Source organism: Phoenix dactylifera, chromosome 3 (assembly GCF_051530095.1).
Source record: "Phoenix dactylifera cultivar Ajwa chromosome 3, Ajwa_hap1_PhDact_Kaust_v1.1, whole genome shotgun sequence".
Lineage (NCBI taxonomy): Eukaryota > Viridiplantae > Streptophyta > Magnoliopsida > Arecales > Arecaceae > Phoenix > Phoenix dactylifera.
The window spans coordinates 8,777,537-8,796,828 of record NC_143192.1 but is presented as its reverse complement, the minus strand read 5'-3'; the positions used below and the strand labels follow the sequence as shown (position 1 = coordinate 8,796,828).

At 34.4% G+C, this 19,292-nt stretch overlaps 2 protein-coding genes across 2 annotated transcripts; one reads left to right on the top strand and one right to left on the bottom strand.

Annotated features, from left to right (window-relative positions):
- Nucleotides 1-5,205: 5,205 nt before the first annotated feature.
- LOC103712107 (chromosome transmission fidelity-like protein) lies at nt 5,206-6,367 on the bottom strand. The gene is made up of 3 exons (XM_008798511.3): nt 5,931-6,367; nt 5,602-5,806; nt 5,206-5,388 (listed from the first exon to the last, which is right to left on the bottom strand). The coding sequence occupies exons 1-3, from the start codon at nt 6,306-6,308 to the stop codon at nt 5,357-5,359; spliced, it is 615 nt and encodes a 204-aa protein (XP_008796733.3). The 5' UTR covers nt 6,309-6,367; the 3' UTR covers nt 5,206-5,356.
- Nucleotides 6,368-12,124: 5,757 nt separating this feature from the next.
- On the top strand, nt 12,125-18,704 carry LOC103712108 (elicitor-responsive protein 3-like). The gene is made up of 5 exons (XM_008798512.6): nt 12,125-12,332; nt 13,132-13,197; nt 16,380-16,506; nt 16,784-16,898; nt 18,249-18,704. The coding sequence occupies exons 1-5, from the start codon at nt 12,266-12,268 to the stop codon at nt 18,306-18,308; spliced, it is 435 nt and encodes a 144-aa protein (XP_008796734.3). The 5' UTR covers nt 12,125-12,265; the 3' UTR covers nt 18,309-18,704.
- Nucleotides 18,705-19,292: the final 588 nt, after the last annotated feature.

The following is a 19,292-nucleotide window of genomic DNA, read 5'->3' as shown; positions in this document are numbered from 1 at the left end:
GCTTCATTGGCTTCTTAAGAAAGTTCAAGCACCCACGATTGAGTAGGAGCCAAAATTGAATACCTTGTTACATCGCTAAATCTAAGGTTTTAAATAAATGTTAAGATAAAATTGTTATTAATTGTTATAATTATTAAATGATTATTATTTATTTTCAAAAAAATAATATTTTAAAATTTACATAATAAAATAAGAAATTTTATAATGATTGTTGTAATGGTGTTATAACAAAAATAAAAAGCAAGAATGATAAATAGCCTGGATATCTTTCCACTCACTTTTTTATTGAATAAAATATTATTTATTTTTGGACCATATAATAACTTCCAACGGAAATTTAACAAAAATAGATTTTAAAACAAAAAATTATTTAAAAAAGGTATAAGTAAATATAACAATATTTAGTTATGTTATAATGAACTTTTTAATGCTAAATAACATAAAATAATGGCTATTGTCTTTTTCATCTATTATATATTATAACATAATAGGGTTGGCCGAATTGTTATAATCGCGAAAGTTAAAACAATAGACTAAGACAAACATAGGCAATGTAAATACCGCTATAATTTATATATATATATATATATATATATATATATATATATTATTGTGTAAATTTAATTAGTATTTGGAAACTCGCATAATTTGTGTTGAACTGTATAGTTCAGATTGAACCAAGATGGTATTGATTCGCAGGGATGAAGAATCACTGGAGCCGAGTGTGAACCACACTTAGAACTGCTAGAGTGCATGTAGAATAAGGTCCTATTTGGGAGAGCTGTGGGCAGTAGAGCTGTTGGAAGTCGAGCTGTCTGAAGTAGAGCTGTTATAAAAAGCTGTTTGGTGTTTGGTAAATATATTTGTAAAGTGTTGTGGTACTTTAATATATGTTTGGGTAAACAAACTGAGAAAGTACTTTGGTATGACAAAATTATCATAAAGGACATTGCATAGTATATACAATAGAACATAATAAAACATAACATATATTAATACATAAATATATAATATAGTATACTATTATTGTAATATAAAATAATATTATTATAATATAGCATAATAGTAATATAATTATTAGAGTAAATTAATTTTTGATAATATAACATAATATTAAATTATTTAACATAACGTATTAATGTATTATGATATAATGTAATATATATTATATTTATAGTATAATTCAATAATAAAGGTATAAAATATTATAATTATTAGTATAAATTAACTTCCCATAATATAACATAATATTAAATTATATAAAGTAACATATTAATATATTATGATGTAATGTAATATAATATAATATTTATAGTATAATACAATAATAAAGGTATAAAATATTATAATTATTAGTAACAATTAATTTCCCATAATATGACATAATATTAAATTATTTAAAATAACATATTAATGTATTATGATATAACGTATTATGATATTATATTTATAGTATGATACAATAATAAAGGTATAAAATATTATAATTATTAGTATATATTAATTTTTCATAATATAACATAATATTAAATTATTTAAAATAACATATTAATGTATTATGATATAATGTAATATAATATTATATTTATAGTATAATACAATAATAAAGATATAAAATATTTTAATTATTAGTGTACATTAATTTTTCATCCTCCGAATGACCATTTATCTCTCTAACAATTTTTCTTGCGGAAGGAAATCTGACGGTTAGGGTTCTTGGCTCCAGCAGATTTTTAGGTTTATAAAGAGACAAACTATGTTATTATTATATTTTAATATGGGTATTTTGGTTAAAAATACAGCTTTCCGACAAAGCTGAAAGCAGCATTTTCGGAAAGCTCCAAATTAGAACTTCTCCCCAAAAGCTTTTTTAGCTTTCCGCAAAAGCTGAAACAGCTTTTCGAAAATTTTACTAAATACCATTTTTTATCTAAAAGTACTTTTGGAGGGCCAGAAAGTGCTTTTTGGCCCTCCAAAAGCTCTCCCAAACAAGGCTTAAGCAATTTGAGGCGAACATACTAGTAGCAAGATGTATAGAGATTGCTCGGGACCTTTTTTTTTTCTTTTTTTTCTCACACTATGCTTATTCCAACCGGCAGAAATGCAAGGAGAGGGAGAGAGAGATTGGGGGCTTGGAATCGCAATTTTTTTTGCACTTTAAATCCATAGATTTAAGATAGAAAAACCATGCCACCAAGGTAAGAACCATGCTCCCTCTCTTTTTGTTATTTTTTTTTTCAAAATCCAAGTCGAAATCTCCCAAAATCACTAAATCTAAGATATATGCTATAAAAATTTTGTGAAATCAATCTGTAATGCTTGGATTCACGTTTGAGATAATGGATCAAAACTAAAATACTTAAATTTTGGATATTTTATATCTAGCCCCAAAATTTTACACCCAAAAAAATTATTTAATCTAATATTAAATTCATCAAATGAAATTTGTTTGGGATGAGCTTTGAATATGTGTTGAGAATCGTTTATTTAACATCCATACCAAATATTTTTAGCTACTAATTATTTTTTAAAATTATTTCTCTAGCAAATAATATAAAAATTAAATATATAAAATCCATGAATAAAATTCAGTATCATACTTTTGATTGTGGCACCTGCATGCTACCAATTTTTCATATATTATTTGGAAATGCTCGAGCTCCACTTGATCCTGAGCCCGAAAATTAGAAAACTTTGAAATTAACTCAACAAATATACATCCATTTAGGTAGATTTTTTTTTTTTACATGATACACATTCAGCACCCATCTACAAAAGCTCTCACTTAAAATTAATTTTATCATTATTCAGAATTTTTAAATATGATTATCTAAAAATTATTATTAAAACATAAACCTTTTAAAAATTTGTTATGATGCGGAAACTGTTAACTAGACTACATTATGGGATAAAAGCTTATTTTGCTTCCAAAAATAAAATTTCATTAATTTTCTAAACTTTTAGAAGCAATGTTTGAAATAATATACAAAAATTAGAAATACTACAGCTTAAAAAAAAAAAACAGAAGTATTAGGTCTTTATAAATTACTATATGAGATAAGTGGTTCATTTTTTCAAGCAAAATTATTTCTTCTATAAAGTTTAATATATATTAATTAAAAATGCATATGCTTGAAAATAGGTATTAAATATTTAAAAGAGAAAAATAAATAAATTGATTCACCGATACATGAAATGTGGCTACAAGGGTTAGATGCTAATGGCGGACTTAAACTTCTACCCTATTTGTATAAAACCTTTAAAATTTAAAAATAATAAAAAAAATATGGTTTAAGAAGTTATTGCCTACAATCCATCAGAGTGACAAATGCTGATTATTCACACATATTCATGCTTTCGGATTATGTGATGGCGGATGAGGGCAATCATACGCAGAGGGATTTTGGATGGGTACATGGGAGAATGTTGGGTACCAAGCACAGGTTGCAGTAAACCTAACATAAAAATATAGGTAATGGTGGTGGGGTCAGTAGATTGAAGAAGCAATTTGCATGATGTTGTGGTGAAGTGACAAAATAAATATACATAATTCTAACTTCATCACACATGAAACCATAACTAGTGTTATCACCTCAACAATGACACCTTCCTTGCAAAAACATAGTATTTACATAATAAAATGTTATAGGAACCTCGAAACCAAAATTCAGGGACCAGAAATAGTTTGTATCAAGAAATTTCAGGATGTATCCATGCATCACCCTTTGATTCCCTTCATCGGCTCAATCCCTAATTCACTTTTTTTTTTTCTTTTTGCTAACTTATGACTCATTAAATTTCTTTTTTTTTTTCCTTCTTTTCTTCAATTCCCTTTTCTTTTCTGCCACCAACTTCCTTAAATCTTTTATTCACTTTTGCAACCTTTCATCATTTTTTTTGGATAGAGGGTTATATTTTCTCTAGTTAATTTTATCAATTTCAGAACTAGCACACATGGACCAGGTATAACCATAAAGAAACAACAGTTCTCCTTGAATTATAGCCAGCTATGAGCTATCCTATGTTGGTTCGGATTGTCCAAATGTCCCTAAAATTCAAGCAACCACATCCTAAATTCTCTTCTGAAGTTCAGAGAAAACTATAACTAATCAAAGTCAATGCAGGGACATTTAGATGTGAATTCACAAGAGATAGCAGAACAATGCTGCCACAACAGTCACACCTAAACAGTTACCCCAAGGATCCTACTAAATTTCTGGCAAGATTCCACAAAGCAGTCTGTCAATCCAATTATCTTGCTAAATTAGCAATGCATTAATTGATAATCAGAAAACACCATTTCCATGTCCATTCCCCTCCCTGAATTGAACTAGTAACGTTAGGAATGATGCTAGCATTCTACATTCCTAATCAAACACCTTGCATATTATCCAAACCTTCCATTCCCATAATCCTTTGAACTAATGTTGGACAATGAATGGACCTCAAAGTTTATACTGAGTTGGGCCATATTTTGGTTAAGGCATGAAGTGGGTGTAAAGCTTGGAATAAGTTTTATGCCTGTCTAACAACATTTGGAAAAGAGGCATAACTAAAGAGCAGTTATAGCAAGCATAACTATTTCAAAGGAGAGCTGTCGTAAAATATTTCTTGGCATAAATACCTCTTTTATATCTACTTCTTTTCTTTTTTTATGAGCAAAAAAGTTATTCTCAAAAAGCTAATCCAAGAAGGTGCCTTTTATTTAAAAGTGGAGCCAAAATGAAGTTGGCATAACTAATGTGACAACTATTCTTATGAAGGTAACTTTTCTCTTGTTCTTGAACCAATGCTGCCTTGCAATTTGCTTGCATCTACTCCCCTTTGCTCTATGATGGTTCATGACATGATGGTAAACTAATTATTTTTGAGATGTTTTTTTTTCTTGCAGATGACTATACCACTTTTTTTTTTCTTTATTTTTTAGATTAGGAAGGCTTCTAATCCAATCCCCTTTCCCTATACACCCCCCACCCCAACTCCTTGCCTCAAGTGTCATGCACTCATAACATTTGAACTAAAGTTAGGACCCAACATCAATGACAATATGGAACATTTCTTTGGTTATCATATTTAAAGGAGGTTGCCACTTGCCAATCTCACTGTAATGACTTATATGTGCCATATTGGTAGGATGAAGTGAAGTGCCAATTAGATTTACCATGATGTAGGGAAAAAAAGTAAAAACTATATCTTACTCACAAGTACAGATAAACTTTGACATCTATTGATGAAAACATGGTTATATTGAATTTGTCCACACATCCATCACCCTCTTAGAAAAACTTCCATAGTTCAAAAGCATTGAGTTCAGGCAATAGAAGAAATCTTCCCCTTAGCCATATGCATTCAGTCTTTATGAGATTTTCTTTTCTTTTGTTTGTGGCCCTGCAAAAAAATAAATTAAAAATGCATGAGAAATCATATAAAATTGGAACTTCCTAAAGCTTGGCATTCATGATCAATTGAACCGCATATTCCATCAATGCTTTCCACCCCATCGCAGTTTACCAAAATTAAAAGACAGATTTTTTTTTTTATTCTTTTGACAACCAAGCGAATATGCTCGTTCTGAAATTAAGGGGCAGGGAAATTGCTTACTTGAAATCAAGGCTTTGGGCCTGCTCTTGAAGAGTATCTTGTGGCGAATAATTCCAATGGCTTCCAATTCCACCACCGACGAGCCTCCCACTTCCGGCTCCTCTCTACCCGCTGCATTCCTTTTCTTCAGCACCAACAGTGGCTTCTTCAGTGCCACTTTCGACCCGGTCAATTCATGGTAGCCGACGGTGAAGGTGTAGCTTCCCTTAAGTCCACCGAGAGAACAAAAAAAAACCAAAAAAAAGACGCACCGATAAGTAACAGCCAGGGGATCTCGATCGAACGGTGAATAGAATCGATGGAGGAGTGCCGGAGAGTATGCTGCTGACCGGAGAGGAAGAAGAGGATGAGGTGCAGCAGAGGCGTCCGATCTCAAGACCCTGGATCTGATCACCGATCGACGGCTGGGGCTCGACGACGCCCTGGAGCTCGACGACGGCCCACTCGGCGCAGGTCCCTTCGCCGCAGCCGCAGCGGATCCTGATCTGCATCCCGGCGTTTCCTTTCCCTGCTCTTCCTCCCGAGACTTCGTCGGGGAGGTTGTAAATGAGAAGTCCCGATGGCGCGTGGGAGTTTTGACTTTCCCGCCAAGCAAAAATGGCGCGAGAATCCGAGCGCATGCTACTGCCAACTTTTCCTATAGATGACCTCATGCGCTGGGCTCGGTTTGGGCTGGCAATGCATGAGCCTATGAGGCCCATAACCATGACGCAAGGCCTGATTCAGGTGTCATTCACTAGGGTTTAGGTTATACCTAGGATGAAAGCAATCCACTTATGGCCCGTAGAGCTTTTGACAGGTCAGAAAATACTCTGATGCTCCAAAAATACTTTTGAATGGTACATTCATATTTGGTAAAAAAATCGAAAAACTATTTTAGCTTTGCTAGAAAGCTGAAAACGTCTACTTAGAAGAAGCTTCATCGGAAGAGTACTTCTAGAACACATTGAAAAGTTGTTTTAGATTTATACTTTTTTTAAGACCAAAACACCCATAAAATCATATAAGTATAGTAAGTATCCCATTATATAGTAATACACGGAAAAAAAAATCCACAGAAGCCCCAACAATTATTAGTTTCTAATTATAATATTTTATATCAAAATATTATATTATACTATAAATATAATATTACATTATATTATTCTATAATATATTGATATGTTATGTTATATAATTTTAAATTATATTAAATTATTATGCCATAGCATATAATATTATATTAACTATATTAAAATAATATTATATTACATTATAGTAATATTATATTATATTATATATTTATGTATTAATATATATTATATTTTATTATATTCTATGGTATAATACTATTCAATATTTTTTATGGTCATTTTATCATATTAAAATTATTTTTTTTAATTTATAGTTTTTATTTTTTATAAAAAGCTATACTTCAAAAAGTTTTACACCTAAAAGCCCTACTATCAACATCTTTAGCAAACGGGGTTGAATAATTTCATTTGAAATGAATCCATCTATAATTTTATCTTAGGTACATCTGGACCTGATCCATTTAATTTTTTTTATATTATTTTTAGGAGAAATTAATTCCCCACCTTTCAAAAGACTCTAGTATAACAATAAATCCCTGTTAACTAGTCTTATAACAACCAGTCCAATAATTTTAGTATGTTTAATTCTCGGTCCTTGAGAGTATTTTTATGAGACGAAAATACCCCTCCTTAAAGTACCCAGTTTTTCTCCCCAAACTGAAACTCACCTTCTTCTTCCCCCATTATGCCTTCCTATCCCCCACCGTGGCCGACGACCGCTCCCCCGTCCACCGCCTCGGCGCCCTCCAGTTCGCCGCCTCACCCCTAATCTTCCTCCTCGTCGCCGCCGCCCTCCTCCTCCCGCACCCCCTCACTCCCGACCTCCTCGCTTCCCTCGTCTTTGCCCTCCTCTCCGCAACCTCCGCCCACTCGGCCGCCGCCTACCAGATCTCCGACCTCCAGGCCAAGTTCGACTCCCTCTCCACCGCCGTCTCCGCCGTCGCCTCTCTTGAACTCGACCTCCACCCGCGCTTATTCTCCACCATCGCCGCCCGCGAGATGATATGGAGGAGAAAGGATCTCGGCCGTGCTCCACCGGCCATGTCACCGAGCCACCACCGGCCTCGGCCCTCTTCCAGCGCCGCCGGCCTCGCGGGAGGAGAAGAAAGAAGGGAGGAGAAGAAAGAAGAAAGAAGAAGAGGCATCGGGAAGAAGAGAAGAAAAAAGAAAAGAAAAAGAAAAGAAAAAAAAGGGAAAAAAAGAAAATAAATAAATGCATAAATAAATAAAAATATATATATGAATGAATGAATAAATAAATAAATAATTAAGATAATAAATAAATATATTCCAATAAAATAAAATAATAAATAACTAAATAAATAAATAACGATTCGGCACTCTTCCGGCGTCACCAGCCTCGCGAGAGGAGAAGAAAGGAGGGAAGAGAAGAAAGAAGAAAGAAGAAGAAGCTTCGGAAAGAAGAGAAGAAAAAAGAAAAAAAAGAAAAAAAAAAGGAAAAAAAAGAAGAAAAGAAAAAAAAAGAAAAGAAAAATAAAGTTAACTCACTATTGTAATTAAGTTAGTAAGCTTGAATACAGTGCACACAGTAAAACTATCTCTGCGTGCCATTTTCCTCCATCTTGAGAATTCAATTAAAAAACAATAACATATGCTTAAATCTTGTATCACAGTTAGTACCTCGTCTCAAACCTTTTTTGCTCCATTTTTGCTCCATATTAGAAATTCAGTGTGTACGACGTTTTAGTATCTCACCTCAAACCTTATACATCAATGTTGGGATAACACCTTACTGTGTGCACAGTTAATTTAACTATGTGCGCAGACAATTTATCTGTATGCCAAAATAATTAAATTGTGAATAGAGTAGAATTTACTGTGTGCACGGTTAATATAACTGTGTTTCGGGGTAAAATAACAGTCTTGAAACATTTGTTTTAAATCCAATGCAATCTTCACAAGAGTACAATAGCAAGGGAAACAAGAACATATGCATACGACACATCCACTTCAAACCGATCTCAAAGATCTCCAAATTTTATATGGCTTCTTGCCTACAAGAATAGCAAGAATAAGAAAATATCTATGTACAGAATGTAGTCAAGTAGGAAGAGATAGTTTTCTATGTGTTGTAAAAGTTGATTGTAAGATGAGTGCATTTGCATTTTTTTGTGTCATATAACATTTAAATAGAAAATTAGATTATGTTGAGATGATTGGCCAAATTTTCTACTTGCTATCATGCTCATTGCTCAGATGCTGAAATGTAACTTATAGATTCTCAAAAAGTGACTAAACTATGTGCCGTCACACACTTACAACACTATTGCGGTAAACTTTAATGTGTGCAGCGTGTCATTTTGGAAATTCATTTAGTTCCAAAATTTTAGAAATTGCAGCGTGCCAAAATCTAGATTGGCACATCCCAAAATGAAGTAGTGAACTCCTATTCTTGATAAGTAGAAGGTTTGGCAAAGTTTAATCACCGTTATTCTACCCCGGAACACAGTTATTTCAATTGTGCACATAGTTTATGATACTGTACACAGTTTATTTGTTTCAGAACACAGTTATTTTGTCTGCGAACATAGTAAATAGAACTTTGCACACAGTTAAGTGTTATTAGGAAATTGTTGTAGAAGTGGTTGGGATGAGGTAGTAAAAGGGAATAAACACTCAATCTAGATTGGCACATCCCAAAATGAAGCAGTGAACTCCTATTTTTGATGAGTAGAAGGTTTAGTAATATTTGAACACCATTATTCTATCCCAAAACATAGTTATTTCAACTATGCACACAGTTTATTTGTTGGGAAACACAGTTAAATTAACAGCGAACACAGTTAATAAAACTGCACACACAGTTAAGTATCATTCTGAAATTGTTGAAAGTGGTTTGCGATGGGGTACTAAAACGGAGTAAACACTAAATCTACATTGCTACATCTCTTAATGAAGCAGTGAACACCTAATTTTGATGAAATAGTAGGTTTGGCAAAGTTTGAAGACTGTTATTCTACCCCGAAACACAGTTACTTCAATTATGCACACAATAAGTTCTACTCTGCACACAGTTTCTTTGTTTCCGAACACAGGTAAATTAACTGCGAACATAGTTAATTAAACTGTGCACCCAGTTAAGTGATATTCAAAAAATGTTGCATAAGATGGCACGCTAAATTTTATGAAACTCCGATACACTTTTAAGCATAGGAACAATAATATCTGAAATTGTATTACAAGATTTAAGTATTTGTTATTGCTTCAATGGAATAATTCCCAAAAATGGCACACAGAGGATTTTGAAACTCCAATACGCTTTTAAGGAAAATGGCATGCTGCAATTTCTGAAATTCTGGAACTATAATTATTGATATCCAAAATGATAATGGGACCTAACTGAACTCCCAAAATAGCACGCTCATTTTTCTGAAACTCTGATACGCTTTTAAGCACTTGAACTATTTTGGCACAAGATTTAAGCCTATGTTTATGTTTCCTAATTGAAATGTGGAGATGGAGCAAAATGGCACGCTAAATCTTCTCAAACTCCGATACACTTTAGTTGTTAGATTTGTCGGTACTCTTTATCGTCAGTTTGGTGCCCGTTGATAATGAAAAGTTATGTACCTACTTTCGATTATCAACCATTTGGAGTACAACCTTCGATTTTAAACAAATTTCCAAATAGAATTACCAAATTGGAGGAACATAAATTCAATTGGCACACTGATTTTCTGAAAGTGTGATAGATATTTAAGCATGTCCTGCTTATGTTTCTGTTTATGGCCTCATAACCATATTACAACTGTGCCGGCACAGTTTATGAAACTCTTTCAGAACCTATAATAAGTCATCATGATAGACATTTTAGCAATGAGCACGACAAAAAGCAGAAAAGGAAGCCAATCATCTGAACATAATCAACATAATCATATTATCTATTATTTTATTACACAAAAAATAAAAATGCACATATTTACGTTCATCTTTTACAACACATTAGTCTAAGATCTATTTCTACTTGACATCAGTCCAAACATTGATCAAAACTTATCAAATACAAATGCACTCATCTTATATTTATGTGCTGTATGCATATGTTCTTGTTTCCCTCGCTATTGTACCCTTCTGAAAATTGCATAAGATTTAAAACAAATGTTTCAAGACTGTTATTTTACTCCAGAACACAATTATATTAACCGTGCACACAGTAAATTCTACTCTGCACACAATTTAATTGTTTTGGCATACAGATAAATTGTCTGCACATACAGTTAAATTAACACGGTACACAATAAGGTGTTATGTCGACATTGATGTACAAGGTTTGAGGTGAGGTACTAAAACGTCGTACACACTAAATTCCTAATATGGAGCAAAAACGGAGCAAAAAAGGTTTGAGATAAGGTACTAACTGTGATACAAGATTTAAGTATATGTTATTGTTTTCTAACTGAATTTCCAAGATGGAGAAAAATGGCACGCAGAGATAGTTTTACTGTGTGCACTATGTTCAAGCTTACTAACTTAATTGCAATAGTGAGTTAACTTTATTTTTCTTTATTTTTTTATTTTTTTTATTTTCTTTTTTTATTTTTCTTTTCTTTTCTTCTATTTGTTTCCTTTTCTTTTTTTTTCTTTTTTCTTCTCTTCTTCCCAAAGCTTCTTCTTCTTTCTTCCTTCTCCTCCTGCGAGGCCGGCAGCGCCAAAAGAATGTCGGATCATTATTTATTTATTTTGTTATTTATTATTTATTATTTTATTTTATTGAAATATATTTATTTATTATTTTATTTATTTATTCGTTCATATACACACACTTATTTATGCATTTATTTATTTATTTTTCTTTCCTTTTCTTTTCTTTTCTTTTCTTTTCTTTTCTTTTCTTTTCTTTTTCTTTTCTTTTTTTCTTCTCTTCTTCCCGATGCCCCTTCTTCTTTCTTCTTTCTTCTCCTCCCTCCTTCTCCTCCCGCGAGGCTGGCGGCGCCGGAAGAGTGCCGAGGCCGGCGGTGGCTCGGCGACATGGCCGGTGGAGCGGGGCCGAGACCCTTTCTCCTCCGGATCCTCTCGCGGGCGGCGACGGTGGGGAAGAAGCACAGGTGGAGGTCGAGGGCAAGGGAGGCGACGGCGGAGACAGCGACGGAGAGGGAGTCTCACTTGGCCTGGAGGCCGGAGCCGATAATGCGGAAGCGGAACGAGCACTTGCAGACCTTGTGGGATGGCTTGGAAGTTGGAAGGAATAGGATTCAGAACAGGGGAAATAAAAAAGAGAAAATGAAGATGAAGGGGGTGAAGGGCATTATGGTCTTTTCATGAAAATTTATTATGCACTGGAAATGGGTATGGACCGGTTGTTAAAGTTATGTTCAACAGGGATTAAACATTACAGTCCGGTCAAAAAATGGACCGGACATTAGTTTCCCCTTATTTTTATGCGTGCTGGTTCGGACCGCTGAAATGGCGGATCCGATGGCCGAATACCTCGCAACCGGATCGTCCGCCCATTCTTTATTTGTTCTCGCATTCATTGCACACGGCACTCTACAATTACCCATCGCAAAGAAAGAAGAGAACCAATCCAGATCATAGCGAGAAGCGAGAGCGAAGCGAGAGAGAGAGAGACGATGGTCCAAGGAACGCTGGAAGTGCTTCTCGTCGGTGCCAAGGGCCTCGAGAACACCGATTTCCTCTGTACGTTCTACCATCTTGAAATTTCTCGTGGATCTCTTTTCTTGATTCCACAGATCGTTAAATGACAGCTTTTCCACCGGCTTTTTTGGGCTGAAATTCCAGTATCTTTGCACGAAACTTCGATCTCTGGTTTTTTCTTGTGACAGATCTAGATTTACTTTTGGCCGGGGTCTGGATTCTCCGATACGTACGCTTTTGCGATGAAGCCAATAGTTTGTTAGTTATATTGATTAGATATAGTCTGCTGGATCTCCGGATTTACTCTTTTCGCCAAAAACATTATTTTTATTTTGTTTGCCAAGTTTTGTACCGAATTTGTTCTCTTTTTCTAGATTTGACCGTGGAATAGTTTTGTGCAAGGCCAAGATGTAGGTTTGTATTGGAATCCGGGACCTCCCCGTATGATGCATGTATAAAATCTCAGCCCTACTATTCCGGCTGATGTAAATGGATAAAATCCAGCATATCGAGGTCAATATTTTTTTAAAAAATATTTCTTATTTCAGTTTTTTTGACTAATAAATCTCGAAATTAATGCTTAAATATAGTTGATAATCTTGGATTTACAGTACTGGTTGAGATATGATGTCTCAGTCCTAGTTTATCGGCTGAGATCTTGAGAAATCTCAGTTCCCTCCAAATTTCCTCATTTACTGTACATGGGCCGAGATAAACCAAGATTTTAATTCATCTCAGTTTTGGTAGCTGACATAGGTAATTGTTACCATGTGATTAGAAACATTGGTTTTATGTGTTCGGAGTAAACTGCCAGTATAACATATTGCAAATCGTGGAGCAGGTAACATGGATCCATATGCTATCCTAGTATGTCGTACGCAGGAGCAGAAAAGTAGTGTTGCATCAGGTAACTTTATCAATAGTTTGTAAACTTTGCGCATTCTAGATTTCTTTCAATACATAGCAGAAATATTCCCGTATGGATCATAATGTTTTTTTTTTTTTTTCTGAATGAAAGAGAGAACAGATGGGAAATATAAAGGAAATCAGCTGGACAATTAAACTTAGCTTCATTGTTGAGGAGCTCTAGATGGTTCTAATTTTGATGTCTCAACTCCATGACAGTTACCTGTATTTTGACAGAAAGGATTTGGCATGACAAAGTTAATATATATATATATATATATGACATCAGTCACCCCGTTGCAGTGAGAATAACAAGTAAAATATCTAGGTACTGGTGCAAGGTGATGAGATGAACTAAAAACTTGGTAATTTAACATTTGTTGAAGGAAATAGGAAGTGGAAAGGGAAGACCTAAAATAACATGAACAGGGTTGCAAGAAAAGAATACAGATATGTATTGAAATTCTTGATACGTTAAAAAAAAAAAATGCTAGGCACTTGAGGACTCGAAAAGTCTAACACACCATAATTATGTTGAAGGTGACCTTTTTCCTTTTTAGATATTGTTGTCAAGGGTGTAGATACTACGATCACTTTGCAAAATATCCTTTTTATAAGTTATTGAGAAACAAATATTGTTGAAGACCTTAACAAAAGAATATCATCTAATTTTGTATTTCAAACAATATTAAATATATAATTTAATTAAAATTATCTTTTTCTATGGATCCCTGTATCTTTTTTTTTCCTTCTTTGGCCGAGTTAAATACTTGGACATGTGTCCGAATCCGGTTCTTGTAATTGTATCCATGCTGCACTGGCTAGGATTCAAAATATAATATCTCATCTTAGATATTAACTCGAGCATGTAACTTGTAGAGAAGTGTGAGGTGGATGATGAATGTGCTGTGCTTGCTTTTATGAGAAGGCAGGTACTACATTTGCTTGTTACATGTGATTTTGCAATTTCATTCAGGATAAAGGTGGTTTCATCTCTCTGTACCAATTTGAAGATATCATTATGGAAGTAGGAAAGATAAGATTCGACAATTAGAATTAAAGTATAAAGATATGATATCACTCTTATTAGAGCAATAGATGAAATTCATGAGAAAAACCGGTAAACTAATCTAACAGAAACATAAACTAGAACAAAATACCAGTCACCCAAAAACAGAACACAAGTACACCTTGACATTAAAATAAAATCTTAGTCTAAAAATAACTAGTGAACAAGGATATCACAGAGAGTTCTATTGAATGAAAGGGAAAGATAATGTTAGGAATTCATAATTTGCATTTTCAATAATAACTAAGATTGAAAGGTGACTAATGTCAAACTTTCTATTTCATTTCCTTGAACTAATGCTAGATTTGCTTCTAAGTCATCAGTTCAAAATGGAGTCATCCAAGTCATCCAATTATAGATAATGATGGTTTTACTCCACTTTTATATAGCAATAATAGAGTTCCAAGCTATCTAGAAAAGATCTTCATGCTAGTAATCTGCAGTAACTGACTTAGTTGTAATTTGCTTAAATGATCATCAAAATTTACTCCGATATATAGTTGCAACATTATCTTGTCATGATATTGTCCACTATCCTAACACCAGGGAATCCTAATAAAATATGACAGGGATGGAAAGGGAAAAAATTGTGAGAGATATGAACCTTTGGAGAGGTAACCATAACAATGAGAATATTTGATTCACCATATAGGATTCTTAAGTTCAAGGGGGCCAAAATGTCCTGAAAAGGCTGGGAATTCATGGCAAGAGGGATATTAATCAGGGAACTAAAGAGATGGGCCTTTGTCACTAAAGAGAAAAATATATAGAGTGAAGTAGAAAGAGAGAATAAATGAGCAAAGGGCATAAGAAGAAGAGAAACTAGTAAGCATAATGCAGTAAGAATGGAGAGGATGAAGCATGAAAAGGGGACTATTGGACAAATGGACTAAAGAGATAACAGAAATATGGGTAGGAGATTTCAACATTCTGGAGTACAGAGTATGGAAAGGGCTGTAGAGGAAACTCAACAATTTTAACTATATAATATAAAAAGAGAAAGGAGTACTCTTAGCAGCAGTAAATGGTAAAAGCAATGGTGGTGTCAGCTGAGAAATATACAATACATATTTCTTACAGATTGAAATATGTTTATAGATTTATGTTGGTGTTCAAATATTGAGGGTGGAAGCCCCTAAAGAAAAATAATATAGGTCACCATGCAATGGAAGAAATGGATTCTAAGATACTATTCGTTTATATTTTAACCATAATGCTGCTGATTAATATATAGCAACGGTATTATTCATTCTCATAAGGATTAGAATGGCCATTCTCCCCATGTAAAGTGGAATCACAATTCCTCAATTTAAGGGAATGGTGATTCCAATGAAAACTTGATTCCATTACTCATTGGGCAAATCAAATGGTAACATGGACCAAGGATGGAATTTGAATCACATTTCATCCCTCATGCTATGAACCAAACATAGAATTAATGTTATATATGACAGAACAGTATAGGAAAAAGATGTGTTGCTACTCCACACTCCAAATGTCAGAGAAGTGTCCAGATATGCCTTTAGATCGTTACAGTTTTTGCAATGTTATGTAGTTGCTAGGCAAAGCAATCGGAGGCTTTTCTGATATGAGTTTTTGGAAGTGAAAAGTTAGATATGTCTCCTGTAACAGGTAAATAGTGGAAATAACGGGCAACACAATATTATTTCATCTATCACTTAATGTTTGCAAAATGAAACATCAAACTAATAGTATGCACACACATACACAGTCATTACATCCATATGCTTATATTAAGGTGTTCTCAGGCTAGAAGTGCATGGTTATAAAATATATATTAATTTGGCACCAGTGAACTACTTAGCTTTATGGTTCATATATTAACAGAGAAAGTGTGTTTTAAGATTGACATGGAATGGACTTATGTGTTAGAAATATCGTTAAGATCCTACATACTGATGGCTTTTATTTCCTCAATTGTTTATTGTGTTTAACTTGATCAACCAGACTTGTTTTGTATAGTATCAAAAATTCATGACCTGTTATTAGTATGTAATATTTTATTGTACTTTATTAAGAGGGTTTTAACTTGGGTTCATCATACCTGGTTTCTGTTTCTATTTGTTGATGTTCCAGTGCATGTCTTGATGCAGGAAAAGGAAGTGATCCTGAATGGAATGAGAGCTTTGTGTTCACCATCTCTGACAATGCCACAGAGCTCTGTATCAAGCTGATGGACAGTGATGCTGGTAGTGGTGATGATTTTGTGGGAGAGGCAGAGTGAGTATTTTATGTCATCTGTGATCTCTAAGTATTGATGTGAAGTGATGGCATTTATTACTGCACAACATACTGAAAGTGCATGTTATGCAAATTAGTCCTAAAACTTCTATATATATTCCAGTCTTATGTTTTGCTGAAGGGGTGTTTAAATTAATCACAAAACTATAATGAGACTTGGGCATCATATTCACCCAATTTGACTGTTTTTAGTTTCTTATGATGACAAAATTTTTTTTTCCTGTGACACTCTTTCCTTTTCTGTTTTTATTTCCAGGATCCCTTTAGAACCAGTATTCGCTGAGGGTAGCCTTCCTCCAACTGTTTACAATGTTGTCAAGGATCAAGAATATCGTGGAGAAATCAAAGTTGGCCTCACCTTCACTCCACAGGTTTTCTCTCTAAAAAATTTGTCCTGCTTCATGATACTTCAAGTGCACAATACTATCACAGAATAGATTGTGCATGTTACTTGGTAGAATGTAAAGTATTTTCATGTATAATTGAAGAACTAGATAAACGTAGCTTAACTATACTTCGATATTTAAATTGCCTATAGACATGCATATACATAAATATGAATATATTTGCCACATAAGTGCATATAGCTGTATATGCACTCGCCCCTGTGTTCAATCATCTTCTTTTAAGGAATTGTCATATCTAAAATCTGAATATACGTCATGTGACTTACATGTATGTGTCCACCATATCATAGCAGAAGGGTGACTTCTAAAATTCTCCAGGCTGAATCTTGTATATTGATATTTCATTCTTGTTTGTAGTATGTGCTTAAGCAGTCAAGTATTTTAGTTAATTCAAATGATGCTCAAATTCCCATCAAACAGTGAAGCTTTTTATTGAAAAATTTTGAAGTATAAAAAAACCTAGAGATTCACTGGTATGGTAAGACATTTCACTTGTGGTCACCTGCTTGGCCATGATGATTGTTGCAGTTTCCAACTTGCCCACTTAGTTTAGATTCTTGCTTAAGCAAAATCACCGATGTGAATCCTTACTCTTGGGCAGAATTAGCTATCATGGGCGATCAGAGAGTTTAGATTTTATTTTCTTGAAAATAGTACATGCAACCAGAAAATGCATTACCATAACTTGTACTGATCGCTTGGACCATGCCAACGTAAGTTGTCTGTCAGATATAGTTTGTCAAAAATTATTGAGTGCTTTGATCACAATGGACAAATTTTTGCAATTAGACTAACTGTACCTTATATTCCTATGGAGCCTCCTACCTGACAAATAATTTATTGTAGAAAGAACTAGGCTTTTCCAAGTTCTTAGAAAAGGAACTAGCTTTTTCTCATGATCAATAAAATTCTCTGAAGAGTACATTGGAACATGCTAAAGAGAGAAGGGAAGGTGAGGTGATGTTTTAGTATGTACACCTAGATGTCAAGGAAATATCAAGCTCTAGTTACTAGACTATTTGCCTCCTCAATCACTAGAAATGCTTGGCATTTATATAGAGGACAGAGTCTTTTTTCAGAGATATGTGTAAATGAGAATAACCCTGCTATGGGTGTTCCTTTTCTTTTAGTGAATAGCATTAAACTGTCAGGGCTTTTGCCAATTCTAAGTTGCATGACTAAAAACGAAAGCAAACAGCTTTGGTTTTCATTGAACTAGAATTCCAGTGAAGGTGATATACATCATCTCTTGATCTAATCCTAATTATATTGAAAGGCTTTAGCATGATATTAACATCATAATTTTCTTTGTAGGAAAATCGCCAACAAGGCTTTGTTGAAGAGAACTTTGGTGGATGGAGGGCATCTAACTAAGATGGGAGAAACCTCTGAAATCCATTTTTTGCTACAGGAATTTTAGCTAACTAGGTGCTAGGGATGCTTTTCGATCCGACCTTCTTAATTCCACTTTGACAAGCTATTGTTTCAGAGTGAAGTTAACGTTTCATGTTCCTAGATTTACGAGTTCTATTAACTTCTATATCATTCAACATACTTTGGGCCTGTCTTGTATTGCTTTTTATTTTATGTTTTTCATTTTTCAAAATCTAATAAGTACATTGAACTAGACTGAACTGATGTATGTGATGAAACCTTTTTGGGGAAAACGATGAAGCCCTTTCTTTTTTAAATTATTTGTAAAACCTTTTTGACAGCAAGCTTTTAAATAAAGTGAATATAAAGCAAGGAAAGACAGAAGCTGGGTGCAAATACTTCCTCCAGCATCAAACCCCACTTAATTTGCAGGGAAGGGGAGACAAACACAACCAACGATGACATTTGAGCTCCATACAGTGCAACAATGGCGTATTCTCAAACAAGATAGCTCATTTATCATTTGCAGCCCAAAATATCATCTTAGTGAAAGGTATGTTTGATGTCCCATGGAGCCTCAAAGCCATGCATCATACCGCCGGCACGAGCACTCGAGGGCAAGCGGCAATCGGGCGGCGCCTGCAGAACTGAACATGGCGGCTGGCGCCGCACGCCACACAGTGCTGATGGGTCTGTAGTGCCAGCGGTCGCATGCAGTCATTCCGTCGCCGGGGTGCATGCTGCAACAAAGATCTGCGGCGCCGAACCGTCTGCTGCACCGGCCGAACTTGGATGCATCCCAAACAACCAACTCCTTTAAGCAGTTGAAATGAGAACTCCGGCAACGAATGATCCACATATGTTACTAAACCAGGCACCTGAAAAGCTCTGTTCATTTCATGAACCTTTGAATTCCAAGCAGCTAGAGCCACTGCTCACGGGCGCAAATTCACTCAACTACGGTTATCATAGTTGAAGAACCTA

Bases quoted from the DNA above. Each gene is read 5' to 3' on its own strand.
- LOC103712107 (XM_008798511.3), bottom strand. From the start codon at position 6,308: ATGGTTATGGGCCTCATAGGCTCATGCATTGCCAGCCCAAACCGAGCC. The intron at 5,807-5,930 runs GTCAGCAGCATA...GGTGGACTTAAG, and splicing joins CATCCTCTTCTTCCTCTCCG to GGAAGCTACACCTTCACCGT. The intron at 5,389-5,601 runs GTAAGCAATTTC...ATTTTTTTGCAG, and splicing joins GCCCAAAGCCTTGATTTCAA to GGCCACAAACAAAAGAAAAG.
- LOC103712108 (XM_008798512.6), top strand. From the start codon at position 12,266: ATGGTCCAAGGAACGCTGGAAGTGCTTCTCGTCGGTGCCAAGGGCCTC. The intron at 12,333-13,131 runs GTACGTTCTACC...ATCGTGGAGCAG, and splicing joins CGAGAACACCGATTTCCTCT to GTAACATGGATCCATATGCT. The intron at 16,899-18,248 runs GTTTTCTCTCTA...TTTTCTTTGTAG, and splicing joins GCCTCACCTTCACTCCACAG to GAAAATCGCCAACAAGGCTT.